General features: G+C 40.8%; 1 protein-coding gene across 2 annotated transcripts in view; it reads right to left on the bottom strand.

Annotated features, from left to right (window-relative positions):
• The window catches only part of LOC143736762 (uncharacterized), an 86,974-nt gene that overhangs the window by 44,309 nt on the left and 18,378 nt on the right, over positions 1–24,287 (bottom strand). Inside the window, exons 2-4 of one of the 2 annotated variants that reach the window (XM_077227453.1) lie at positions 7,814–7,901; positions 7,180–7,301; positions 6,948–7,038 (exon numbers count right to left, since the gene is read on the bottom strand). In XM_077227453.1, coding sequence (XP_077083568.1) covers positions 6,948–7,038; positions 7,180–7,301; positions 7,814–7,901 — 301 coding nt within the window. Of the gene's footprint in view, positions 1–6,947; positions 7,039–7,179; positions 7,302–7,813; positions 7,902–7,991; positions 8,013–24,287 lie in introns of those variants that run through there. The other variant, XR_013203570.1, reaches the window with a different exon arrangement.

Raw genomic sequence — 24,287 nt, 5'->3', positions numbered from 1 at the left:
TTTATCTTTAAATGTGTTTATTTGAATTGTCCCACCTATTTAAAACAGCATCTAATTCCAAGCAGATCTTCATATCCACTCAGACATATGCAACACCCTTTTTTCTTTGTACCTAGAATTTATAAATAAGTTGGACGTAGATCGTTTCAATATAAAGCGCCATGGGACTGGAATAATATTCCTCTTTTCCTGAGATCTTTAACTTCTGTTCGCCTTTTCAGATCATCCCGGTTTTTATACCTTAAAACAATTTGTTTATGCTTTTAACTTTTAAGTTAACTTCAATCCTTTGTTCATTTGTTAAATGTTATTTTTTCCTTATTTATTTATTTATTATTATTTTTTATTAATTTAAATTTATAAATTTACTGGTGATATCTTTAATACTATTACAACTTGTATTTAACTTTGAGTAAAAAACTTAGGTTAGTGTGAGGGGTAGGTGTGAGCTGGGGTGAGAGTTTGTGTATGAATGAGTAGTGTGTAAATGAGCTTTGTATGTGTATCTGTAATGTATGTTATGTAATGATTTTGTTTATAATTTGTCTTTTGTATTCTGTATTTGTGTTTATAGGACCCTCTTGAAAATGAGATGATGCATCTCAAGAGGCTATCCTTAATAAATTCAATTCAATGTATTTTCTTATATTATATATATATATATATATATATATATATATATATATATATATATATATATATATATATATATATATATATGTTATTGATATATTGGTTTATTTGTCAATAAATCGTATTTTTGTGAGATCAGTTTTTCTTTCTTTTTTTGTGAGTACATTGTAGTCAGTTTTTGATCTCCCTTGCTTGAAGGAGAAGTTGCCTTGGTAAGGACTAGGGATGGGACGATTACCGGTTTCACTATAAACCACGATAAAATGTACTGACGGTTAGTAATATCGTTTAGAATTCAATTATCATTAAAACCGTGTTTGATTATCGCGATTTTAATAACTCACTATAAATCCTGTCCAGCCAGCAACAGTCTGACGCAGGCGCACAATGTTGGGTTTTTTTTTTATTCGAGAAGGAATGGCGGAAGGCAGTGACCGTGTTCGGGAGATTTTTCAGCCTTTTAAGAGGACCAAATCTGAGGTGTGGTCGTATTTTGGCATTTACAAAAATCCTGAGGGAAACTTAATCGAGGATGGTCACTCTGTCTGCAGAACATGCTCAAAAAAAGTCGCAGTGATAGAGGTAAACACTTCAAATCTGCCGAGTCGTCTTGTGTGACCATCATCCACTGTTGTAGCGAACGCAAGGCAAGTTAACATTGATCGCAATACTAAAACTACGTCTGGGAAATAATTGGGCACAAAATGTTGTTTTGAGTTGAAAATGTTGAAACTCGTCCAGACAATATGATCACAACAATATTATCAAATTCTGTAAACAATAAATCAACTCTGATTTCATTTTCAATACAATCAAAAACGGAGACGCAAGATGACAAGTTGTATTTGAATGAAATGAGAACGCGCGTCCGTTGTGATACATGGATGTGCGCTGTTATAATATGTTGCTATTGACGACGGTCATCATAAGGAAGAAAATCAAAATGCCACAGAATAGAATCTTGCTTTAAAAATTGCATAGAGCTGCTTGTTTTATTTGTTGTTTGTTGATTCTCAAATATTAAACTTGTTGAAATGTTTTCAGTGTGAGCATCAGTTCTTTTTTAACAGTTTCATCTTGTTTTAACAAAACCGTGATAATATTGATAATCACGATAATTTCGGTCACTATAATCGTGATATGAAATTTTCATACCGTCCCATCCCTAGTAAGGACCTTTTGGGATTGTTATTGTTAGTTGAAGCGCGAAAGAGAACTGGATTCTGGCGCACTATCTATGTATTGTGTGTGTGTGTGTGTGCGCGTCACATAAAAAGGACATTCACAGACAGCGCATTCTCTTTTGTCTTGCCGCGCTTGAAATGTTTAAAGCACTTAAATGAATAAGAGCGTGATCATATAATGTAACGCTTGCCAAAGGATGGCAGAAAATACGGATGCTGCGTTAATTGCGTTAAATATTTTAACTAGTGCTGTCAAACGATTAAAATATTTAATCGCGATTAATCGCATTAATGTCATAGTTAACTCGCGATTAATCGCATTTAATCGCACATTTTTATCTATTCTAAATGTCTCTTGATTTCTTTTTGTCCCATAATTTTTTCTCATTTTAATGCTCTTATTAACATGGAAAAGTGGATCGGCTTGCTTTGTGCAAATGTTTTTTATTGAAAACAACATTGGCATATATTGTGTTCAATTTCACACTAAAACATTCTTACTTGGAGCAAATAATCTCTCACACAATGTAACACTGTCCATCAATAAAAGGGTGAAAGAAATACTGACGAGGTCCTGATATTGACGAGGGGGCGGAGAATTCGCATCAGCTGTGTGTGTGTGTGTGTGTGTTTGGCCATCATCAAGTGGTATTTCAGACTGGACGTGCTGCGATGATGATAGCTCAGTTCACAACGACAAAACACACAGATCACTTTGGTCTCGTCAATGGAACCATTTGGCAACTTTTTAAAAGTAAACGTTCCATTCAGAATCTTATTGGCATCCATTTCGGTGTCTCGCGCTCGTCATCCACTCAAAACTGGACGTTTTGAACGTTCCTATAACATTCAGAAATAACGTTTTTATAACTTAATGGGAACGTTATGAAAACGTTCTTATAACCTAAAATTGTTAGCTGGGGAAGAGGAGAGATTCGCGATTGCACTGAACACGTTTTAAGTGCAGGCACATATTGTCTGAGCGAGCCCAGAGAAAATTCTAACAAGAGCAGCGTGTATCTGAGAGCGCGCGACTCGAGCAGAGAGATTCGTGCTCGGCACATTATATTCCACGCGCGAGCAGAGAGATTCGCGCTCGCGCATCCGGCTCGCAAGCCCAAACAAGTGTGTGCGGCGTGCCTGTTGTTTTGTTTCCGGTCTAGCTAGATCCGCTTGCGCTTTCAAAACGTCCATGCCGCGTCCTATTGCAAAAGCATGTGAAAAAAAACTACAAAGTTTGCTAGGCCAAAAAGACCGTTAATCGCGCGATAAAAAAATTAACGCCGTTAAAATGGTTTTGCGTTAACGCCGTTAATAACGCGTTTAACTGACAGCCCTAATTTTAACGCGTTAAACGGACAATTAATCGCATACGTTAACGCGTTAGCATTGACAGCACTAATTTGAACAGTGGTGGGCCATCAGGGCCAGCAAAGCCTTCTCTGCTGGCCTAAACACTATCAGAATCACTGACTTGTACTTTAATATATGTTTTCCATGAATGAGTATTCAATTATTCTCAATAGTCCATTCTCTTAAAGCAGCACTATGCAGTTTTTTAGCTTAACTGAACAGCTTCAGAATTATTGGAATGGTTATATGACTCTTTTCGGGTTGAATGGTGGTCGTCTCGCCCCCTGGTGCCTGTGAGTGGAAAAACCGCACTTGCAACTTTGGGCCGGCGGACCGCGGTCAGGAAGTATCGCGTGATTTCAGCTCTCGCGATGTAACGAATTGCTTTACGGCACTGCACACATTACACGCATACACTAGGGCTGGGACGGTTACCGCATTACCGCAATACCGCGGTCACGTGACTCCAACCGCGGGTCTGAGCTAGTCACCGTCATCACCGCAAAAAAAACAACAAAAAAAAAAAAAAAAACATTGGCCTGCACATGTGCACGTTGTGTCTATGACATGGATTATGTCTAATGATATTGTGGCTTACATGGATTCGAGGTTTTCTAAACAAAACTTATAATCAAAAGATGGAGCAAATCCGACCTTTCGCGAGTTGAGGAGCGCAATGTTCCACGACACATAATAACATTCCATTCGAATTAGAGATGCGCGGATGGGCTATTATTATTCCATCCGCAACCGCATCACAAAACTCATCATCTGTCCGCCATCCATCCGCACCAACGTTTTTTGATCAATTTTCGAAACCGCATCCGCGGCGCTGACTGTTTTAAGGTCTATGAGCAATGCGAGGCGCTGCTGTCGCGAGGCTAGAAAGCTCTTGGCTGTTCTAGAAAGATCCAATGCAGCAAAGATATTTAAAGGCTAAAGTGCCTAGTATATTGGCTATGTCGTATCCCCAGAATATCAGCAGTGAACTCTGTCTCCGATCGGCGCACAGGGATAAATATGAATAAGTAAATGGCCTATAACGCACATCGGCAAACCTGACCTTACCTGACTAGGCTACTGTAGACTAAAATTTTATCATTTCGTTTTTAATTTTGTTGGTTCATTTAAGAGACGAGCTCCAGTTCACCCGCAAGAGATCGCACCGGCGATTCCACATCCTCCTGATTATATGTCTGCTATATTCGTTTCTTATTTATTAATTCCAGGCAATTAGTTAATGAAACGGTGATTAAAATTAAGGTACAATTTATACAAAACGAAATTTAATTTAAAGAAAGGCTTTCTACAAAACAAAACTTAATAAATTGGTCAAAATCGTGTCTGACCCATCTTATGATCCTATCTTACTCATGCTGTTCACTTTTCATAATCGACATAGATTAAATAAAAAATAACATTATATTATGTAAACATAAATATGGAGTATAATATTTGTAATTAAGACATGTTGCAATAGGTGTTCTTTCATTTCCAATGTGAACATCATAATGTATTCTCCTGAAAATGATTAATTCAATGCGAATGTATCTGAGAATATTCTTAAATAAGGAAATCTATTCAGTGATTGTTTCATGCCAGATTACTGCTTGATGAAAATATGACTATTTCAAATTGTGCTCGTTTTTTTTTTCGGATGTAGGTGACAAGGCTTGGGGGCTGGCTATTTAAAGCGGTTTACCGCCATACCGCGGGAAAATCTTGCTTTTCAACTGCGGTTAGAAAAAATCCATACCGCCCCAGCCCTAGCATACACACCCCCATCCAGATCCGGCTAGCTATAAGAACAACTATCGTCATGGCTAAACCGGCATACAAGAAGCAGAAAGCCAGGAAAGCATTGTCGGAGGAACAGAGAAAGAGGAAACGGCAGACCGACCGAGCGAGGAGTCAGACACGAGTAAATATTGGACCTGCGTTTTCAGAATGGAGAAAAAAACGAAGACAGTGCGGTCGGAAGAGTCTAGAAAAAGGTAACGAGAATCTGACAGCGTGAGGAACCGGACAAGAGTCCCACTCGCTCAGGCTTTCACTGTTAAAGTTGTTTCTCATGAGAACAGTTGTCAATATCTCACATAATTATCAGGACATAAATAAGCCTACACGTTGTAAATAGTGTAAATGAGCGCAATTTGCAAACTATTATGATAAATTGCAATAATCATGTCTAACAACATCATAATAATGGACATTGTTATGAAATAATGCGACGTACATGATGTAACTTTATTGATGTCATCTGGCATTTAGGCTCAGGTTAGCCTAACGTGGTATGCTACTTTATTATTATAAAGTGGAGAGGCGTGAGTTCAGATCATAGACTGTCACGCTCGACAAGTAACGTTAAATACAAGTACTCTACAGCGACTCTAGGGGTCGCTGTTTGACAAAAATAGAATTTCTGCATAGTGCTGCTTTAATTCCATAGCTTTTCTCTTGGTTGCGCTGCTTCCAGTAGTGTATGTTTATGTTAGAGCTGTTATCCAATCATATTTCAGCCATCATGCGTTGCTAGGGTCAAATAAATCTGCCTTCAGGCCTTCAGAATCGACAGTGCGGGCGCCTGTAGCTTACAATGAATGGCAATAAAACTGTTGCTTTAACCAATCAGATAATCAGTCAGATTTAATCAGCCAATCAGATTTCGATTTGACTGCAGCGGGGCCATCTAGCAGGCGTACAATAACGTCAGCATTTTCACGTCATCTGCAATGAACCAGCTTTGGGGGGGCACAGCTTTGCAAAAGGTTGAGAACCCCTGGTTTAGACTATGAAAGGGAGCGCGTCGCTCGCGTCGTTCATGTTGCTTTCTCGCGTTGACTATGTAACGGCCCTAACACAAGCCGAACTCACTCGCTCGTTTCTCTCTATCCGACCTTGTCCGAAGTCACCGCATTAACCCTATAACTGCTGGGGCAAAATAAAAAACGTAATTTCACAACAATTACAGAGAGTCTGTGCGCTGCTACACTATTAACAGTTATTAATTCAGGTAGGACGCCACTGAATTTGAATATAACTAAATGTAGGCTAACTAAGGTCACCTGTTGTTAACTCGCTTCTTCACTACACCTTGATTGATGTGTGTGTGTGTGCGTGCGTGCGTGTGTGTGTGTGTGTGTGTGTGTGTGTGTGTGTGTGCCCGCGCTGATATGTGCGACAGAGAGAACAGAGGCTGCCAGTCTGCAGACCCACGGCCCGTTTAATAACACGTTTCGGTGCCCATCGCTAAATAATGAATAATGTTCATATCACAATGACACTGAAATTACAATTCATCTTTCAGCCCTACTTTCTAACCTCATAAAAAGACTCAAATGAAAATTAAGGCTAACTTTTACATTCGGGTTGGAACATGCCGTTAGCTAAATGAAAATGATTGATACCTCTGCGCAGCGCGCACACGCGGAGCCAGGAATAGAGCGGAGCCAGACATATAGCAGGCGACCAATATCAATGTATATTCTAGATGGATTGTGAATTAAACCAATAACGTTACCCGTTTTCTGAATAAGTGCACACCATCACTGGTTTTGAAGGAGAAAAAAAAAACATACATTGCTGGACTCGGTCAAGATCAACTCGAACATTTGGCGAGACCAATGACCAAGCCCGAGTGCAAATACCAACGATTCCAAGACAATAGAAAAACGTCCTAATGATTCAGCATGCAGGTATTATATATAAAGTTTTACCAAACGGTAATAGATAAAGGAACATTACCATCCGTCTCTAAGAAAATTAAAACAAACACACCTTCAAATGAATCCACATAGGAAACAATATATCCATGGTTCAGAGACTTCAAGATCTTGACTTCCTTCTTGACTCTGTGATGACTCTTTTTCTGAGAGGAATATATATTTTTTTTTGATTATATTTGTAGCAAAAGAATCACTTAAATTAAAAAATGAAGCTTACACACACATTGAAAAATGACATTTTAATAACAAACTAATTATTATGGCATATTGATGATTGTACTTACATCTCTGCAGTTGATCTCTTTGACCGCATAGGACACTTCCTCTTTTTTGGTCAGACACACTTTTCCCGATACCCCTTGTTCATATTCTTTGGTTACAGTGTGTCCATGTTTTTCTAACAACCCTAAAATCAAAGTTTAGAATTAGAAATAAAATATCCCCAAATATTTTTAATGATTTTTAATTATACATTTATTTTAAGATTTGTAACGATAATTAAAAATCGTTTTTACAATATTTTTAATTTTTGAACGATACCCAGCCCAAATTACCAGGGATTTTAAGGTATGTTTTTTTTTTTTTTTAAATTGACTTTGCTGAATTGACTCTAAGAACTGTTATTTGTCGGATTCCAACAAATCATTGAAGAAAAGAATTAAGCTCAGAAGAGAGAATCCTGATGCATCAATGAATTTTAGCACATTAAATTTACGGATCAATCGATATTAAATACACATACGCAGGACTAAATATAATATTAATTTCTCTTTAAACATGATTATTTTCAAATAAATTTAGTACAAACACATTATTACACTTAAAAAAAATTAATTGTCATTTTCTGAGGGTGATTTGATGTTTAAAGCTGCTAACACAAAACTGATGTTGCTCAAATTCATCATGAAGTGTACTTACTGAATGAAGGAGGTATTTCGATGCTGTTATTTGAGGAATCACTGTCACTGTCATCAACGGCATCAGAGAGTTGGCGATAGTGATGCATCTTTAGGGGGAAAAAATCGTCCTCTTAATAAAGAATCTATGAAATTCACATTAAATATAGTTGATCGAGCCCCCCTTTACTTTTTAGCTCCCTTCACAACTCTTCAGTTATCTGCTAAACAAAAATAATTCATTACAAACAAATACTCTTAACTCAGAATTAAAAAAAATAAAATAAAAATTCAATAGTTGTATATAAACAATTGGATGTGAAAAAAACCAACCAGTATAACCAGTATGTGTTAAAAAAACAGCACACAGAGTGTGTTGATGATATTTTGACACATGTTGTGTAGATTGTTTTAACATAATGTGTGTTAAAATGTTACTGGATAGAATAGCACTGTTTGGAGGGCAGTTTGTGTTTATGAAAAAATATATATTTTAAATAGTCTCCCATAAAAAGCTCTAAAATAAATAAAACAATACATTAAAATAAATAAATCAAATATACATTTTTAAAACCTTAAAGATTAACGGGTGTTTTTGGCAGCCAATCACTTCATGCCTCTTGTCTTTTTCAAATGCTGCATTCACCGTGTTTTTCACTTGTTATTACAAACCAGATTGACTGTGTTTCTGTCAGACGTGTACAGAAGCTCTTAGTGATTTAAAACAAACTCTTTATGAAACGTCACTGGACTACATACAAACAAGTTAACAATATGTAACTCTGAAACTCTGGCAAATATACACTAAAGTCACATGTAGCCTAACACGAAACACGTGTGGCTGATGTAGTTCTCTTACGAGAGTATCTCTCGTACTGCGTAATATCTTACACTATGGGGAAAACCTCTTTTCCACGAGATATTGAAGCCAAAAATTATCCTTAATTTTGAATCAATGTAAAACGCGCTGCGACAGCATGCAGACATAGGTTCCCCGGTTCGCCCGCCAGCATCACCAGCTTCACTCGAGTCGCTCACTGACGGACAACGGCCGCCGCGCGCCGCCGCTTCCGCCTTTAATGACAACGAGATAGCTGCATCTGTAGAGGAGGCCAGCTGCTCTATCCTGGCGTCGGACAGTGAGGATGGGGCGAGCTCTGTGGACCTCCCTCCCTTCTGCCCGCGAGTCGTCAGGGAAACGGGCCAGCATCATAACCGAGGCTAGCTTTCTTTACGTTATAAGAAAGCTACCCCACCTCCGCCCCCCATGGGCGTGCGTCATCGGCGAAATGAGGAAAGAGTGTGTTTTAGTCCCGCCGAGGCCGGACCAATCTCCATTTCTCAAACATTTCTCAGCTCCTCTTAGTTTGAGAGGCTGAAAATGTCAATATTGCAGCAATGAGACTGTGGTATAACACGCACGCCTGCAAACATGCCGACACACACACAAAACTGTGATGACGCTCTCTTATCTGCTTGAGCTAATTTAAGCTTATGTCGTTTCCCCCTGTGGCCCAATGGCGAAACCCAAAGCCTTCGCAGGAGAGACCCGTGTTCAATCCCAGCTCTCGCCGCGGCCAGACTTCCACCGAAACTATTCGCTCGTTCCGTTCCAGAAAATGCGACTGTTCCAGTGTATTTTGCAGTAAACAAGCCGGTACCATGGCCCGCTTGCCTGCACACAAATGCCGTTTCCATGGCGACCCAGAAAAATCATATAAGCAGTGTATTTTCTGGTATTCCGGCCACAGCCGATGGTGTTATGAGTCTAATAAAAATGCCCACAGCCCAGTGTTCATTTCTACACACAAACACAGCCCGCCACAGTGCAGGGCTCGCACAAATGAGATAGACTCATGTCAATTGTGCATTAAATGTAAGTGAATGTGCCCACAACCCAGTGCCCACAAACACTACACACTGCATGTACCACGGTTTCTGTAAAAACGAAACCAACACGCGGTGTTTAAGTCTCGCCGGGGCCAGACTCCACCGACACTTCTCGCTCGTTCAGTTCCAAACAATGCAACTGGTCCAGTGTATTTAGCAGTCAACAAGCCGATTCCTCAGCCCGCTTGCCTGCACACAAAAGCCGTTTTTACGGCTACCCAGATAAATCCAATAAAGAGTGTATTTTCTGGTGTCCCGGCCACGGCCGATGGTGTTATGAGTGTTGTAAGAATGCCCACGTCTCAGTGCCCATTCCCACATACAGACACAACCCGCCACAGTTCAGGGCTAGCACAAATAAAACCGACTCATGTCGATTGTGCAATAAATGTGGTGAACGTGCCCACAAACACTACACGATGAGTGTCCCGCGGTTTCTGTAAAAACGAAACCAGCACACATTCAGTCAGCACAAGCCGACGGTGTTCTCAGTGCAGTGAGTGTGCCCGCTGTCCCGCGCCCACATTCCCTCACAGACACGCTCAACCCCACGGGTTTGTCCCGCTCGTTCTCTCTCCACAATCTGTCATAGAGAAATCGAGCGCGGCCAGGCTGCCCAATGTGATCGGCGCGCCTCCCGCCTCGCACACTGTAAACACAGTGTTTATGTATCAGCACACCGGAGCTCTGCGGCCGCCGCCGAAAAAAGACGGGGGTCTCAGGCCCATTCTAGATCTGCGACAGCTGAACAGAGTGCTTGTGAAGCGCCAGTTCAGAATGCTGACAACCAGGAAAATCCTCGCCAGGAAATCCTTCCGCCGCGGCTCTGTAGTCCCTCTCAAAAGGTTTCAGAAAATGCTGGGCCTCATGGCCTCGGCATCGTCAGTACTCCAGCTGGGTCTGCTTCGCATGCGCCCACTGCAGTTATGGCTGAAAGCGCGAGTTCCGCCCGGGGCATGGACCTCTGGTCTGTTTCGCCTCAGGGTCGATATGAAATGCGTCTCGGCTCTGGAACCTTGGAAAATAACCGACTGGTTTTCAGTCAGGTGTGAGTCTGGGGACTCCCTCGAGTATGACGGTGGTGTCCACGGACGCCTCCACCTCGGGATGGGGAGCGTTGCTCGAGGGCGTTCTTTGGCCAGTGGTCAGAACGGGAAAAGCTTCTACACATAAACTGTATGGAAATGTTGGCAGTCGACAACATGCTACGCCGCTTTTGTCCCCAGACAAAAGGCCACCACGTCTTGGTCCGGTCGGACAACATGTCAGTGTTGGCATACATAAATCGCCAGGGCGGCATCAGGTCCCGAAACCTTTACAGGCTGACGAAACGCCTCCTGGTCTGGGCTCAGCACAAGCTGCTTTCACTGAAAGCAGCGCATGTCCCTGGTCACCTGAATCTGGGACCAGACAGACTGTCCAGAAACATTGTCCCAGCAGGGGAATGGTCGCTGCACCCGCAGACGATCCAACTGATGTGGGAGACATTCGGCAGAGCGCAGGTGGACCTGTTCGCGTCCCAAGAAAACGCTCACTGTCCGAACTTTTTCTCCAAGAGCAGGGATGCGCTGGCCCACGTCTGGCCCCGCTGCCCCCTCTATGCTTTTCCCCCCGTCTTGCTCCTGCCTCAAGTGTTGGAACAAATCAGAGTAAACGGATGCCCAGTGCTGCTCGTGGCTCCGCTCTGGACGAACCAGATTTGTTTCCCTGTCCTGATGCGGCTGACCAGCACTGCCCCGTGGCCGATACCGGTGAGGAGAGACCTCCTCTCTCAGGCAAAGGGCTCGATTTGGCATCCTCGCCCGGCTTTATGGTCCCTACATGCATAGGCCATCAACGGGTACCCGCTAACCTCCCGGAGGGAGTGTTAAACACGATCACGCAGGCTAGAGCCCCGTCTACTAGACGGCTCTATTCCTCGAAATGGTCTGTGTTCTCTGCCTGGTGTCAAGCTCAGGGCTTTTCACTCGTAGACTGCGGGGTTACGGAAGTGCTGTGTTTCTTATGGCTCTCGCTTCAGTGAAGCGCATAGGGGACTTACAAGCGCTTTAAGTAAGCGCGTCATGTATGGAGTTTGGGCCTAATGACTCAAAATTCATACTCAAACCAAGGCACGGGTACGTGCCTAAATCCCTCAACACACCGTTCAGGGCCCAGGTTATTTCCCTGTGCGCCCTCCCGGTTCATGATGAGGAGGAGGACACGAGTCTCCTTTGCCCTGTCAGGGCACTGAGAGCTTATGTATCCCGCTCGTCTGTCTTCAGACAGACCGAACAGCTCTTCGTTTTGTTTGGCGGACGTTCCAAGGGACTGGCCACATCAAAACAGAGCCTATCCAGATGGATAGTCGATGCCATAGCGCTTGCTTACACTTCTTAGAGCCTGCAGTGTCCTTTGGGTGTCAGAGCGCACTCCATGAGAGGCGTGGCCTCGTCGTGGGCGTGGTCTAGCGGGATTTCCTTGCAAGATATCTGTATGGTGGCAGGCTGGGCCTCGCCGTCTACATTTATAAGGTTCTATAACCTAGAGGTTCCCGCCTTACAGGCCAAGCTGCTGTCGGTCTAGAATTCAGTACTATCTGTCCCGCTGCGCCGGCGCAGTATGCTGAGTTTTGCTTGTGCATCGTTCACTGATCGATAGAACAGCTCCATGGGTGTTGAATAACCCGTACTATTACCCAGTTCAGGCTGAATGCATTCACCCTGTCTGCGTGAAACACTGTTAACATAACTAGTTCCTGTAGGATGCTTTTTCATGGGGAATGATGCTTGCAGCCTCTCTTCTCCGATTCTCTGTGAGTCTATGGTGATCATGCACTATATGAGCCCCGGGCTACTGCCCTTGGGACTTTGGTGTCGGATCCCAGTACGCACGGTGTGTTTTATTGTGTTCCCCATAGCGTAAGATATTACGCAGTACGAGAGATACTCTCGTAAGAGAACGTACTCGGTTACTAACATAACCTCGGTTCTCTCTAGAGAGGAAACGAGTACTGCGTATCTTGCCGTGCATACAACAGCTCTGGTTCGCTTCGGCGATGAAAACCAGTTTGTATCAGCCTGTCGAGCTATATTTATAGGCCAAGGCCACGCCTATTGTGGCGGGACGTAACGTAAATGGGCGCGAAGCACCCCCATTGGGTATTACGTCACGCAGGGCCTCTCTCGGTAGGCTGATGCTGCTGTTGAGAACTGAGAACACGTTAGTAACCGAGTACGATTTTGCCTGTGGTTTTTTTTATTATTTTTTTTGTTTCAAAGACATTTTATTCAGTGTCCATTTATATTTTCATTCGTTTCTTGAAAAGTTACGTTATTAAAGGCAAAAAAAAAAAAAAAATATCCCATAGTTTCACATGGGCATAAAGACACACTTTAGCCTAAACAGACCAATCACACATCTCTGTGGAAACGCGTCGGTAATATCTGGGTCACTGACAGATTGTAATATAACAATCACCGAAATAAAAAAAAGTTTCAAATCAAGTCTGGGCTTTCTAATGATAAATATGCTAGTATGTTTCTACTCCAAAGAGTTGGTGAGCACTCGAATCATGTTCATTTATGATTCTTACTATAAAATGTCTGATTAGTAGAGATCTTTATTCACCAATAAACAGGGAGACAGCGATCTGTCACGCGCCACATTAAAACACATCAAAACAACATTTATTGTTTCAATTTCATGATAAAAATGGCATCGTTTGTGACTGTTTTTAGAGAGTATAACATAACACAAAACAGGCACACGCAAAAAGAAAAAAAAATGTATATTTATTTATTTATTTATTTATTTATTTATATATATATATATATATATATATATATATATATATATATATATATATATATATATATATATATATATATATATAAAAGTTTATCTACAGGGCTCATTTTGAGTAAAAATAAAATATAGACTCGAATCATAGTTAATCACGAGCTCACGCTTATTTCTATTTCAAACAAAGTCTATCAAGTGTCCCTGGTTTCGGTTTCGTTTTGGTCAGGTTTTCGGTCCCAGCAAGCAATTATGCGTCTAATAGCCGTCAAAACACAGCCCAGACGTCTAGGCTAAAACAAGGCTAATTTTGGGCTGTCAGTGAAAATGTAATAGACGTCTATCCATAGCACAAGAGTAGACTAGTCATCAAATAGACGGCTATTGAACGACTAATGTATACGTCTAAATAATAGACAGTGAATATGGGTCTAGGCTAAAACAAGGCTGAATTTGGGCTGTCAGTGAAAATCTAATAGACGTCTAACCAGAGCCCAAAATATAGACTAGTCATCAATAACATAGCTATTGAAGAACCACATCTAATAGACAACAAAATTATGGCTAAAAGATTAAAATCATTTTTCACATATAACAGGTTCTCATAAATGACAATCCATCCAAACAAATTAAATATAAAAGTTTTATTTAGAAAAAGTACATTAACAACTTAGATAACTTACAAAAAGATCAAAACATAAAAATGACCAAATAAAATATGGAACATCAACAACTTAAGATAATAAAAATATTAAGAATGACCAAATAAAATATGGAACATCAACAACTTAAGATAATAAAAATATTAAGAATGACAAAATAAAAAGTAAAATACAAAACCTTTTTTTTTAAACAACGACAAGAAAAGCATTATTGACATCATAATTTTTAACTTTAATTACAGTAATTGTGACTTTTGCTTGGATGCACACTAGAGCTGGCCAATACAGAGTTTTTAAGATGTATGTATATATTTTCCAAAGCAATATAGATTGAGATTTGAGACTATATCATTTATATTAATATAGCCTGATGTCACATTAAAATAAATTATTCAACCAGTTCTAATATATATATATATATATATATATATGTATATATGTGTGTATGTATATATGTGTGTATGTATGTATATATATGTATGTATGTGCATATATATGTGTATATATATATATATATATGTATATATACAAAATGAGCACATGTCAAAACGAAAACACAGATACTTACAAGACATAAGTAGGACTTTATTTTACCTCTTCTCTTCGACCGACAGGTAAGTGAATGCACTGCTCTGTCTCGTTTAAAATGTTTCAAAATGGTGGAAATGTTTATGGAGCGATCGCCAGAACAGTGATCTCTACTAACTATCAAGTCTCGCGTTGCCAGTAGTTATGTCTCAGTGAGGCTGTTGCCATCTAGCGGTTGAAAATGTGATTGCATTTTTATTTAATTTAAAATTAAAGACAGTCAAATAATATCGTAGATTGTGTATAAAGTTCTGTGTGACAGCAAACATGAAGCTGCGTGCAGGGGTGCCGCTAAGGGGGGAAAAGTTAGGACGATTCTAAGGGCCCACACACTTTTTGGGCCCCCAGAGATCGATTTTATTAATGGAATGGGTGGGGTAGGGGGCCCAACCTCATATTCTTTCATAGGGCCCAACATTTCTAGCCGCGCCTCTGGCTGCGTGTGCGAAAAACAATTGTAAGACTATTTGGCTATACTAATCGCCGATCTAAATCAGGGCTATAGCCAAGCCGTTGAGCGTAGACACTGATTGCCACGATTTCGCAGGTGGGCTAAAAGCAGACTGCACATAGCCAAGGCCGGCGCTATGGGCGGGCCTTAGGGGGCCGGGCCCGCCTACAGAACTCCTGTGCCCCCCCTCCATCCAATTTGCATTTAATAAATTATTTTAATAATAATAATAATTTACGCACAGCATTTATATATTTATTGATGTGTATTTAAGTGCAATGTTTGACTCATAATCTTATAAAAAAAACTCCCGGAAGTTTGACTGATTGTTTACAAAAAAGGGGATTCCCGCTGAGCCGCTCTGACCGCAGCATCTCGGTAAAGTTATAGCGACGCGACGTGCTCGGTTTTGCCGATTCAGAAACGAATGGAAAGAGAAACTCATGAGGAGATTCCAATCCCAAAAAGGTCGACTTCAGCTGTATTAAGAATCAGAAAGAATCAGTGCTTGCACACACAAGGAATTTGTTTTGGTTCTGAGGCTTCCAGTGGACATATACAGATACAAATACAACATGAAACATAATACTACAAATTATAAGAATAAAAAATAAAAATATAAATATATGAGAATAAAACTATCACAGTTGGGTTTAGTCAGAATAGACATTTTCAGATTTACAGATTATGAACCTATTTACAGTGTTTTGAATATTATAAATAAATAAATCTACATATAAGTATCACCTGAGTTGTAGGATATTGCACTAAACAGTGGGAGTATTGCACTTACAGGCATATGCCTTGGGAGGAGTGTTAACTGTTCAGGAGGGAAATGGCCTGTGGGAAGAAACTGTTCCTGTGCCGAGATGTTCTTGTGGCCAGTGATCTGAGTCTCCGTCTTGACGGTAACAGTTCGAACAGGTGGTGTCCAGGGTGAGTGGAGTCTGTGATGATTTTACCTGCTCTCTTCCTCACTCTGGAAGAGTACAGGTCCTGGAGGTTTGGCAGGGGGGCACCAATGATCCTCTCCGCAGTCCGGACTGTCCGTTGTAGTCTCCTGATGTCGGATTTGGTAGCTGAACCAAACCAGACAGTGATGGAAGTGCATAAGACAGACTCAATGACGGCTGAGTAGAACTGAATCAGCAGATCCTGTGGCAGGTTGAACTTCCTCAGCTGGCGAAGGAAGTACAGTCTCTGCTGGGCCTTTTTTCACAGTGGAGTCAATGTGATTGTCCCACTTCAGGTCCTGAGAGATGATAGTGCCCAGGAACCTGAATGACTCCACTGCTTCCACAGTGCTGTTCATGATGGTGAGTGGGGGGAGTGCTGGGCTGTTCCTCCTGAAGTCCACGATCATCTCCACTGTTTTGAGCGTGTTCAGCTCAAGGTTGTTATAACTGCACCAGGCAGCCAGCTGTTCAACCTCCAGTCTGTAAGCAGACTCGTCACCATTTTGGATGAGACCGATGACAGTGGTGTCGTCTGCAAATTTCAGGAGCTTGACAGTGGGGTCTTTAGAAGTGCAGTCATTACTGTACAGGGAGAAGAGCAGTGGGGAGAGAACGCACCCTTGGGGAGCACCAGTGCTGGTGGTGAGAGTCCTGGATGTGTGTTTCCCCAGTCTCACTCGCTGCTGCCGGTCCGTCAGGAAGCTGGAGATCCACTGACAGATCGAGGATGGTATGGAGAGCTGGGTCAGTTTGGCTGTGAGAAGACCAGGCATGATGGTATGAAGGCCGAACTGAAGTCCACAAAGAGGATCCTTGCATAAGTCCCTGGTCTGTCGAGATGTTGCAGGATATAATGCAGTCCCATGTTGACTGCATCATCCACAGACCTGTTTGCTCTGTAAGCCAACTGAAAGGGATCCAGCAGAGGTCCAGTGATGTCCTTCAGGTGGGCCAGCACCAGTCTTTCAAACGACTTCATGACCACAGACGTGAGAGCGACAGGTCTGTAGTCATTAAGTCCAGTGATTTTGGGTTTTTTGGGGACAGGAATGATAGTGGAGTAGGCCAGTGATAGTGAACGTGAGTGAACGTGAGATAGTGAACGTGAGTAGGCCAGTTGTTTTTATTACTCTTCGTAAGTTGCACCAGCCGTGGTGTAAATTATGCATTTGACACTGATATGCAATATGTGTGTGAGTGTGTCGTAGTTGATTATGCATGGTTGATTTAATACTTAACTTGAGATTTGTGACTATTAGGCTGTTATTATAGGAAGTTGGTATAGCATGCTGTGTTCAATGCAGCAACAATGCAGACCAAGGCTATAACTGTAACATGATATCTCATGATAGCCGAAATATGATTGGGCAATAGGCTAATTATAGTTAGGATATTGAAATCGCTGTGAAACTATTGTAGCTAGTGTTGCCACCCGTCCCGGTTTTTCCGGGATTGTTCTTCTTTTTAACAACCTGTCCCGGGAAATGTATAAACTCTCCCGGGACACTGAATGTCCCAGTTTTCAAAAGGCTACGTGAATATGTCCCGGTTTTCGAAAGTCTACGTGAATGCTCAAACAGCGCGCACGGCAGAGAGGTAGAGAGCGCGAGACCTTGCGTGCGTGTGTGTGCCTCATGAAGCGCATGTAAGCAGCCCCCCCCCCCATTTATTGGATGTCATAATTAGGCCCCCCCAGGAATATTAAATGCCCGTCCATTGATTTGTTTCTGCCGCCGGCTCTGCACATAGCCCGTCCAATTCAGAGATAAATCGTCAATACATTCGACCATTTAATGAAATAACCCTTGCACCATGTAGATATGTGACCCGTCACAGAAACCAGGGACACAAGTCGGCAGCACAACTTTCGAGCAAAATGAGAAAGAAGAGTTTTTTTTCAAAATTGGTGATTTTCAATTTTTTGGAGAATCTGTTAATTGAAATCACGAAGAAGCCTCTCCATGTTTGAGATAGCAGTATTGGTATATTTAAAAGCTTACATTTTGAGGTTGAAATCGGCTTGTTTTCGGAGATTCTAGCATGCAGTAGGGGCGTGGCGTGTCATTGTCTGTGTGTATTTCCATACTGAATAACCCGGCGCTTTTGCCCCCGCCCTCCAAGTCAACCACATGGCTACTTATTATGCTGTGCTCTGGCCAGCTCTCTCTGATATCAAAATTCAATGAAGATGGATGCCGCAAAGATTGTCGCAGACGAGATGAACCGTCTGGCAGTTACACCGAAAATGTTTTCGCCGCACTTCGTGGGCTCGGGAAACTGAACCGGAGGTATGGGCGCAGCGCGCGCGCCCTCAGTGCTTCAATACGGCGGCTCGGCTCGCTGACAGCGGTGGCTGGCTGTTTCATATGTGACGGAGAATCGAAATAGAGGATGCAGTTAAGACCTTTGCTGCTGCGATGAAGGCCTGCCGTGCGTGTTTCTGAAATGTAAGTTAAGCTTCATTTGCTCTTTAGTCGTTATTTAAGATGCTGAACCTGCTGATGATATAATGTGCTTGCGGACATTTCATTTGTGTGTGTATACGCACATAAGAAAGTGGTGTAAAGAGATTTGCAACAGTAATTTGAGGAGGTGAAATGTGATTATTTGGAAAATTGCAGAAATGACTGCTTAAAGAAAAATGCCAGCAGGCATTTGCCTCCTACATAAACTTTAATATTGTTGACATTTTGGGCACACGAGCGTTGCGTACTATTTGCGCTATATGTAGGCCTATGGCTTATTGGTCTTTGTTTGTTGTTGTTGGTTTTGCGTTAAATGTATATGGCATATTGGTCTTTGTGTGTTGTTGCTGGTTTTGCGTTATACTGTATGTATATGGCATATTGGCCTTTGTGTGTTGTTGCTGGTTTTGCGTTATACTGTATGTATATGGCATATTGGCCTTTGTGTGTTGTTGCTGGTTTTGCGTTATATGCAGGCTATATGGCATATTGGTCTTTGTGTGTTGTTGCTGGTTTTGCGTTATACTGTATGTATATGGCATATTGGCCTTTGTGTGTTGTTGCTGGTTTTGCGTTATATGCAGGCTATATGGCATATTGGTCTTTGTGTGTTGTTGCTGGTTTTGCGTTATATGTATATGGCATATTGGTCTTTATGTGTTGTTGCTGGTTTCGCGTTATATGCAGGCTATATGGCATTATTGGTCTTTGTGTGTTGTTGCTGGTACGTTGCAAATAGAGGGGCAGCACAATTGTTTTTCGCCTAGTGCGGCAGAAGTGCACTCATTCGAAGTGTAAAAAAAGCTGTAAAGCACATGGAGGAGCTTTACAGGGGGTATGGCTTATCTAAATGAGATGTAAATGAGCCCTATTGTCACCCCCAGCAGCAGAGACAGGTGAGAACTGCACAATCTTTAGCTCGTTTTCTCCTCTTTGAGCTTTTTTAAGTGCCTACTTTAAAATGGCCACAACTTCTCCAAATATTATCAGATTTCCACATGTTATACATCGTTGGAAAGCTTGGATATTACACTCTCAGAATCTATGAATAACTCAAAATGCCCCAGAACCGACTTGTGTCCCTAGTTTCCGTGACTGGTCACATATTATTACCAATGCGAACATGATGGGTCATCAGCTAGGCTACCTCATGCGCTGCCTGGCCACAAAGCTACAATTAATCAGTTTTGACTATATTTGGGCTACAATAGCCGGTGTGGTGCCGAATTCTGACCCCCGCCAAATTATTACCCCCCTTGTATGGTAGGTTTAGGATTAGGGGTGGGGGAGGGGTTAGGATTAGGGGTGGGGTTGAGGGGGGTAATAATTTGGCAGGGAGTCGAAATTCGGCACAACACCGGTCTGACTACGAGCTAAATAGTGGCTACGCAAAACATGTCAAAGAAATGAAACCAAACATCTTCATCCATCGATTCCGCCATTTCTCACTGACACGCCCCCAACTCGTACAGATCGGGGCTTAAAGAAAATCCCGAGCTCCCCACTGGTATTTACGACATTGTGGTGGCCTTCAAGTGCATTCAACTCGTAATTACGATCTATACGAGATGACTTGAACGCACCAAGAGTCATATCACCTTTGCAGAAATGTAATTAATTTTAAACGGTTTTCGAAGGTTTATGTGTCGTTTAATAGGTTTAAACTAAGAGTGAGGAATAATTCACTGGGTAATATTCACTGAATAATATTAGATAATATTAGATAATATTAGGAATATAACATTGTCAGGAAAGTAACAAACAAAACAGCATATACATCATTGCATTTTCCAACTAGTATGTTACTAATTATTAATAATATTTTTGTCGGTCTAGATCATGAAATGCTTTCTAACAAAGTGCTGTTTATCTATGCATTTACACAGAACTATAGGCTAACTTAGGCTACTCAACCGCGATCGCGCGTGCAGGTAATAAATAATTAATTTCCACAAAGCTGTATCATTTTAAAGCGAAAGAATTGCAGTATATGTAGTAAATGATAATATAATCTAGGGTGTTTAAACAAGATCATCTTGTCAAAAGTTTCATTCAGTGGAGGTGCTTGAGCATTCCTGATCATCAACCCAGTGAGTGCTCAGCAATATGAGCGAACTTTTTTTTCCAAGACAAGACTAATGGTGAGTAAATACAACAGATAGAGAATTAAATTCAGCGCTTTTATTTTCAACATGCACTCATCCATGTCTGTTTTATTTAATTCATGTAAAGTTACGTCTTTATTGGGGCATGACATGACGGATTACGCTACGTGACTCCATGAGTTCGTCTAAATTTTTTAGAACCAAGCTGCATAAATAAACTATATCAGGCATTTATGTCTCAAAACTCATTTATGCATGTCTGTTATGTTAAATAAAGTTAAATAATTAAAGCAAAGCAAGTAGAACATATAGTTTACCTGTGCACAGAGTTGTTATTGACTGATCCCCTCAGACGCGGCTGCAATGGCGGAATTCTCAAAACGGCCACAAGATGGCGCCGTTTATCGGAAAATCCGATATTACAAAACCGATACCCGATTATGGGAAAATGCTTAAAAATCGGTAAAAATATCGGTAAGCTGATACATCGGTCGATCACTAAACGCCCACTGCTGTGAGTGGATAACAGTTTTGCATATTATAATGAGTTTCAACTCACTCGTCAGTAACGATTAGACTGATACACACGTGCACATAATTATTAGATATCAAACGATCTGTAACAATGCAATACTAGCCTATCAGATTATTATTATTATTTAAATCAAAATTTTACTCACATAAGTGTGTTGCACAATTCCTGTGGGATCCAAGAAGGCACAGAACCGTTTTTTAATCTTAATCGGTCTGCAAATCCAGTCTCGGCCTGTGTCTTGTTTACAAAACAATCCTCAGTGAAATGAAGCGAACAAACGGACAATGTTTTACCCACATCAGCTGGAACGTCATTAAAAATAAAGTTTAACCAGCATTCCTATTGGAATCCAGAGGAATTATGCAGCGACTGTCTTCTTCCACAACCAGGCACGTGCCCAGCGAACATTGGTCCGACGGCAACGTCGTGTCCCTGGCCAAAAATGGTTGGGGCCAGGACGGCATAAATCGGTAAAAATTATGTAACACAGAACATTTCCTAAAAATGCATTCAGATACATTTGTACATGTCTACAGTTGCATGTATAATTGTTATTTTAACTTTTAGCTACGTGTAGTTATGTCACCATGGCAACGTCTTTTACACGTGCATTTATAGTCCATCATGACCCTCTATGAAATCCTTGTTAAATATGCAAAAGCTGCGCTTAATCCTCGCATGGTTAATGCTGCAATAATTAATGTAATTGCCCAAATAGTTCTTAAGAGGTTGTGAAGACGTCCACTGGCGTCCTTTACACGTCTAGTCTAGCAAGACAGAAAAAATGATCAGGAATTATCTTTATGAAATACACGATTTGTATACAAAAGAAAATATATTTACTTTATCTTGTTTACTTTACTTTATGCCCAGTGTAGTCAAGTGATTGCAAAGCCACTGCATTTTAGTCATTATTTTAACCTGTTGTACCTGATGTATTCGTTGTTATTTTTTATGGAATGTATTTAATACATGTAAAGCAGAAATATACCCGGTCACCATTTATGTCTGAGTTGGATGTAATTGCCCAAACCATAAACTGTGCTGCCAAGATGTAGTAACAAAAAATCTCGCCATACTACTAAATCCCGCGATAGGATAGATTATCTCACGAGATGTTAACGCGTTCTCCCCATAGACTCCGGAAGATTTAACTGACGTTACCACGAGGAGAGAAAGGGTTGAGGAGGGTGTTGTATGGATTGTTAAAAATCTACTTTTGGGTAAGTACATTTTGTTTTATTTGTTTAACGTGCTTGAGTTTTACATGTTTGGCATGAATGAACCGAAAGAAATTATGCCCACATTGTCAACTGAAATTTACTAAGTTTGGCTAAAATTAGCTAGTAGGCTAAAAGTTACTTTGAACTTATACAACGGTATATCATAATATAAAGTATGTTTAATGATACAGTCAAAGTTGTTACTGTAACTTATTAATATAGTATTTTGAGAGTTTCTTTCAGAAAGTCAGCATTGCCCCCCCAGTGGCTGAAACGGGTAATTGCATTAAAAAAAAAGATATATTATAAATATTTTAAATAACACAAAACAACTAAATGGTGGCAGGTAATACATCTGATTTTATATATTGCTTTAGTAAAAAAAAAAAAAATTCTGGGCTCTGGGTCATGTAACAAGTGACAGGCTAACGTAAGTCCAGCGATTCTCAGCTAGCATGTAATAGCCTATATAGTTATCTGGTCGGACTCGTTACACCAAAATATGGACATAAGGAGATTTTTAAAACGTCGAGCTCCAAATGATACAAATAGTCAGTCGTCGGGATCTAAGGATACAACACAAACAACAGTAACATTATAATATACAATATATAATAGTAACAGTAATGCACCTGAGACCCGCAGTGAGGGATTGATTGACAGCTGCTGTCAAACTCGCTAAGATGGAGACCGACTGCAAGTAGCTTTGCAACAGAGCGGTCATTTGAAGTCTTTTCTTCCCCACCTTCACCTGATTTTTCTGCCTTTTAAGCGGACCAAATCTGAGGTTTGGTCATATTTTGGCTTTTACAAAAGTCCTGAGGGAAACTTAATCAATGATGGTCACCCTGTCTGCAGAACATGCACAAAATAAGTCGCTCCAATACACTTCAAAATGTTGCTTTGATTTGAAATATTTTATCTCACTCACTTGAAATAAACGCGAAGCTTCCACGAAGAAAAGTTTGCATTAATGTTTTAAATCTTACCTGTTTATAAATCCATTTTGTACAGCGTACAAAACAATCGTCCAGACAAGATATTCACAACAATATTATCAAACTCTGTAAACAATAAATTAACTCTGATTTTATTTTCAATACAATCAAAAAGGAGACGCAAGACGACAAGTTGTATTTGAATGAAACGAGAGAGCGCGGCCGTGGTGATGCATGGATTTGCGCTGTGTTTATAATGCGTTGCTATTGACGACGGTCTGAAGGAAATGCCACAGAATAGAATCTTGCCTTAAAAAGTGCATAGAGCTGCTTGTTTTATTTGTTGTTTGTTGATTTTCAAATATAAAACTATCCTGATTGTTTTCAATACTCGTAATTCCAACTCCTGACTCCCTACAGTAGTTTTGACGGAACCAGATGCTTTTATACCAGGGGCTGCCAAGGGCGTGGTGAGCTCACACCAAGGGCGTGACAGATTGACGTCAGAGAGTATTCTACGTCAGAGAGTACCCCTACTGCAGGAGCTTTCCGTTTAACCTGAAGAGGGCAGCACTCAGAAGTTTTTACACCATATATTTGAAAATTAAAACACTTTATACCCAAATGTCAAAAAATTTACTCGAATCAAAGAACAGCATTTATGAAGCTGTATTCTTACAGATCATTAACTAAAAAAAGTTGTTTCAGTGTTTAGTTACCCTTTAAATGTTTCATGACAGTAGGCTGCAACAAAATGCGAAATATAACTTTGCCACAATGTGTTTCAAAAGTGGAGAGTATTGTGACTGTTCATTTTTCCCATGTCTCAAAATGTTTTAAATGTTTCATGAAGTAGCCTACAACAAAATGCGAAATATAACTTGTTTTAATCACTCTCATTGC

The sequence above is a fragment of the Siphateles boraxobius genome, unplaced genomic scaffold, assembly GCF_051911475.1.
Source record: "Siphateles boraxobius isolate OS27281-9 unplaced genomic scaffold, OSU_SipBor_1 130, whole genome shotgun sequence".
In the NCBI taxonomy this organism is placed as follows: domain Eukaryota; kingdom Metazoa; phylum Chordata; class Actinopteri; order Cypriniformes; family Leuciscidae; genus Siphateles; species Siphateles boraxobius.
This window is presented reverse-complemented; position numbering and strand designations above follow the sequence as displayed.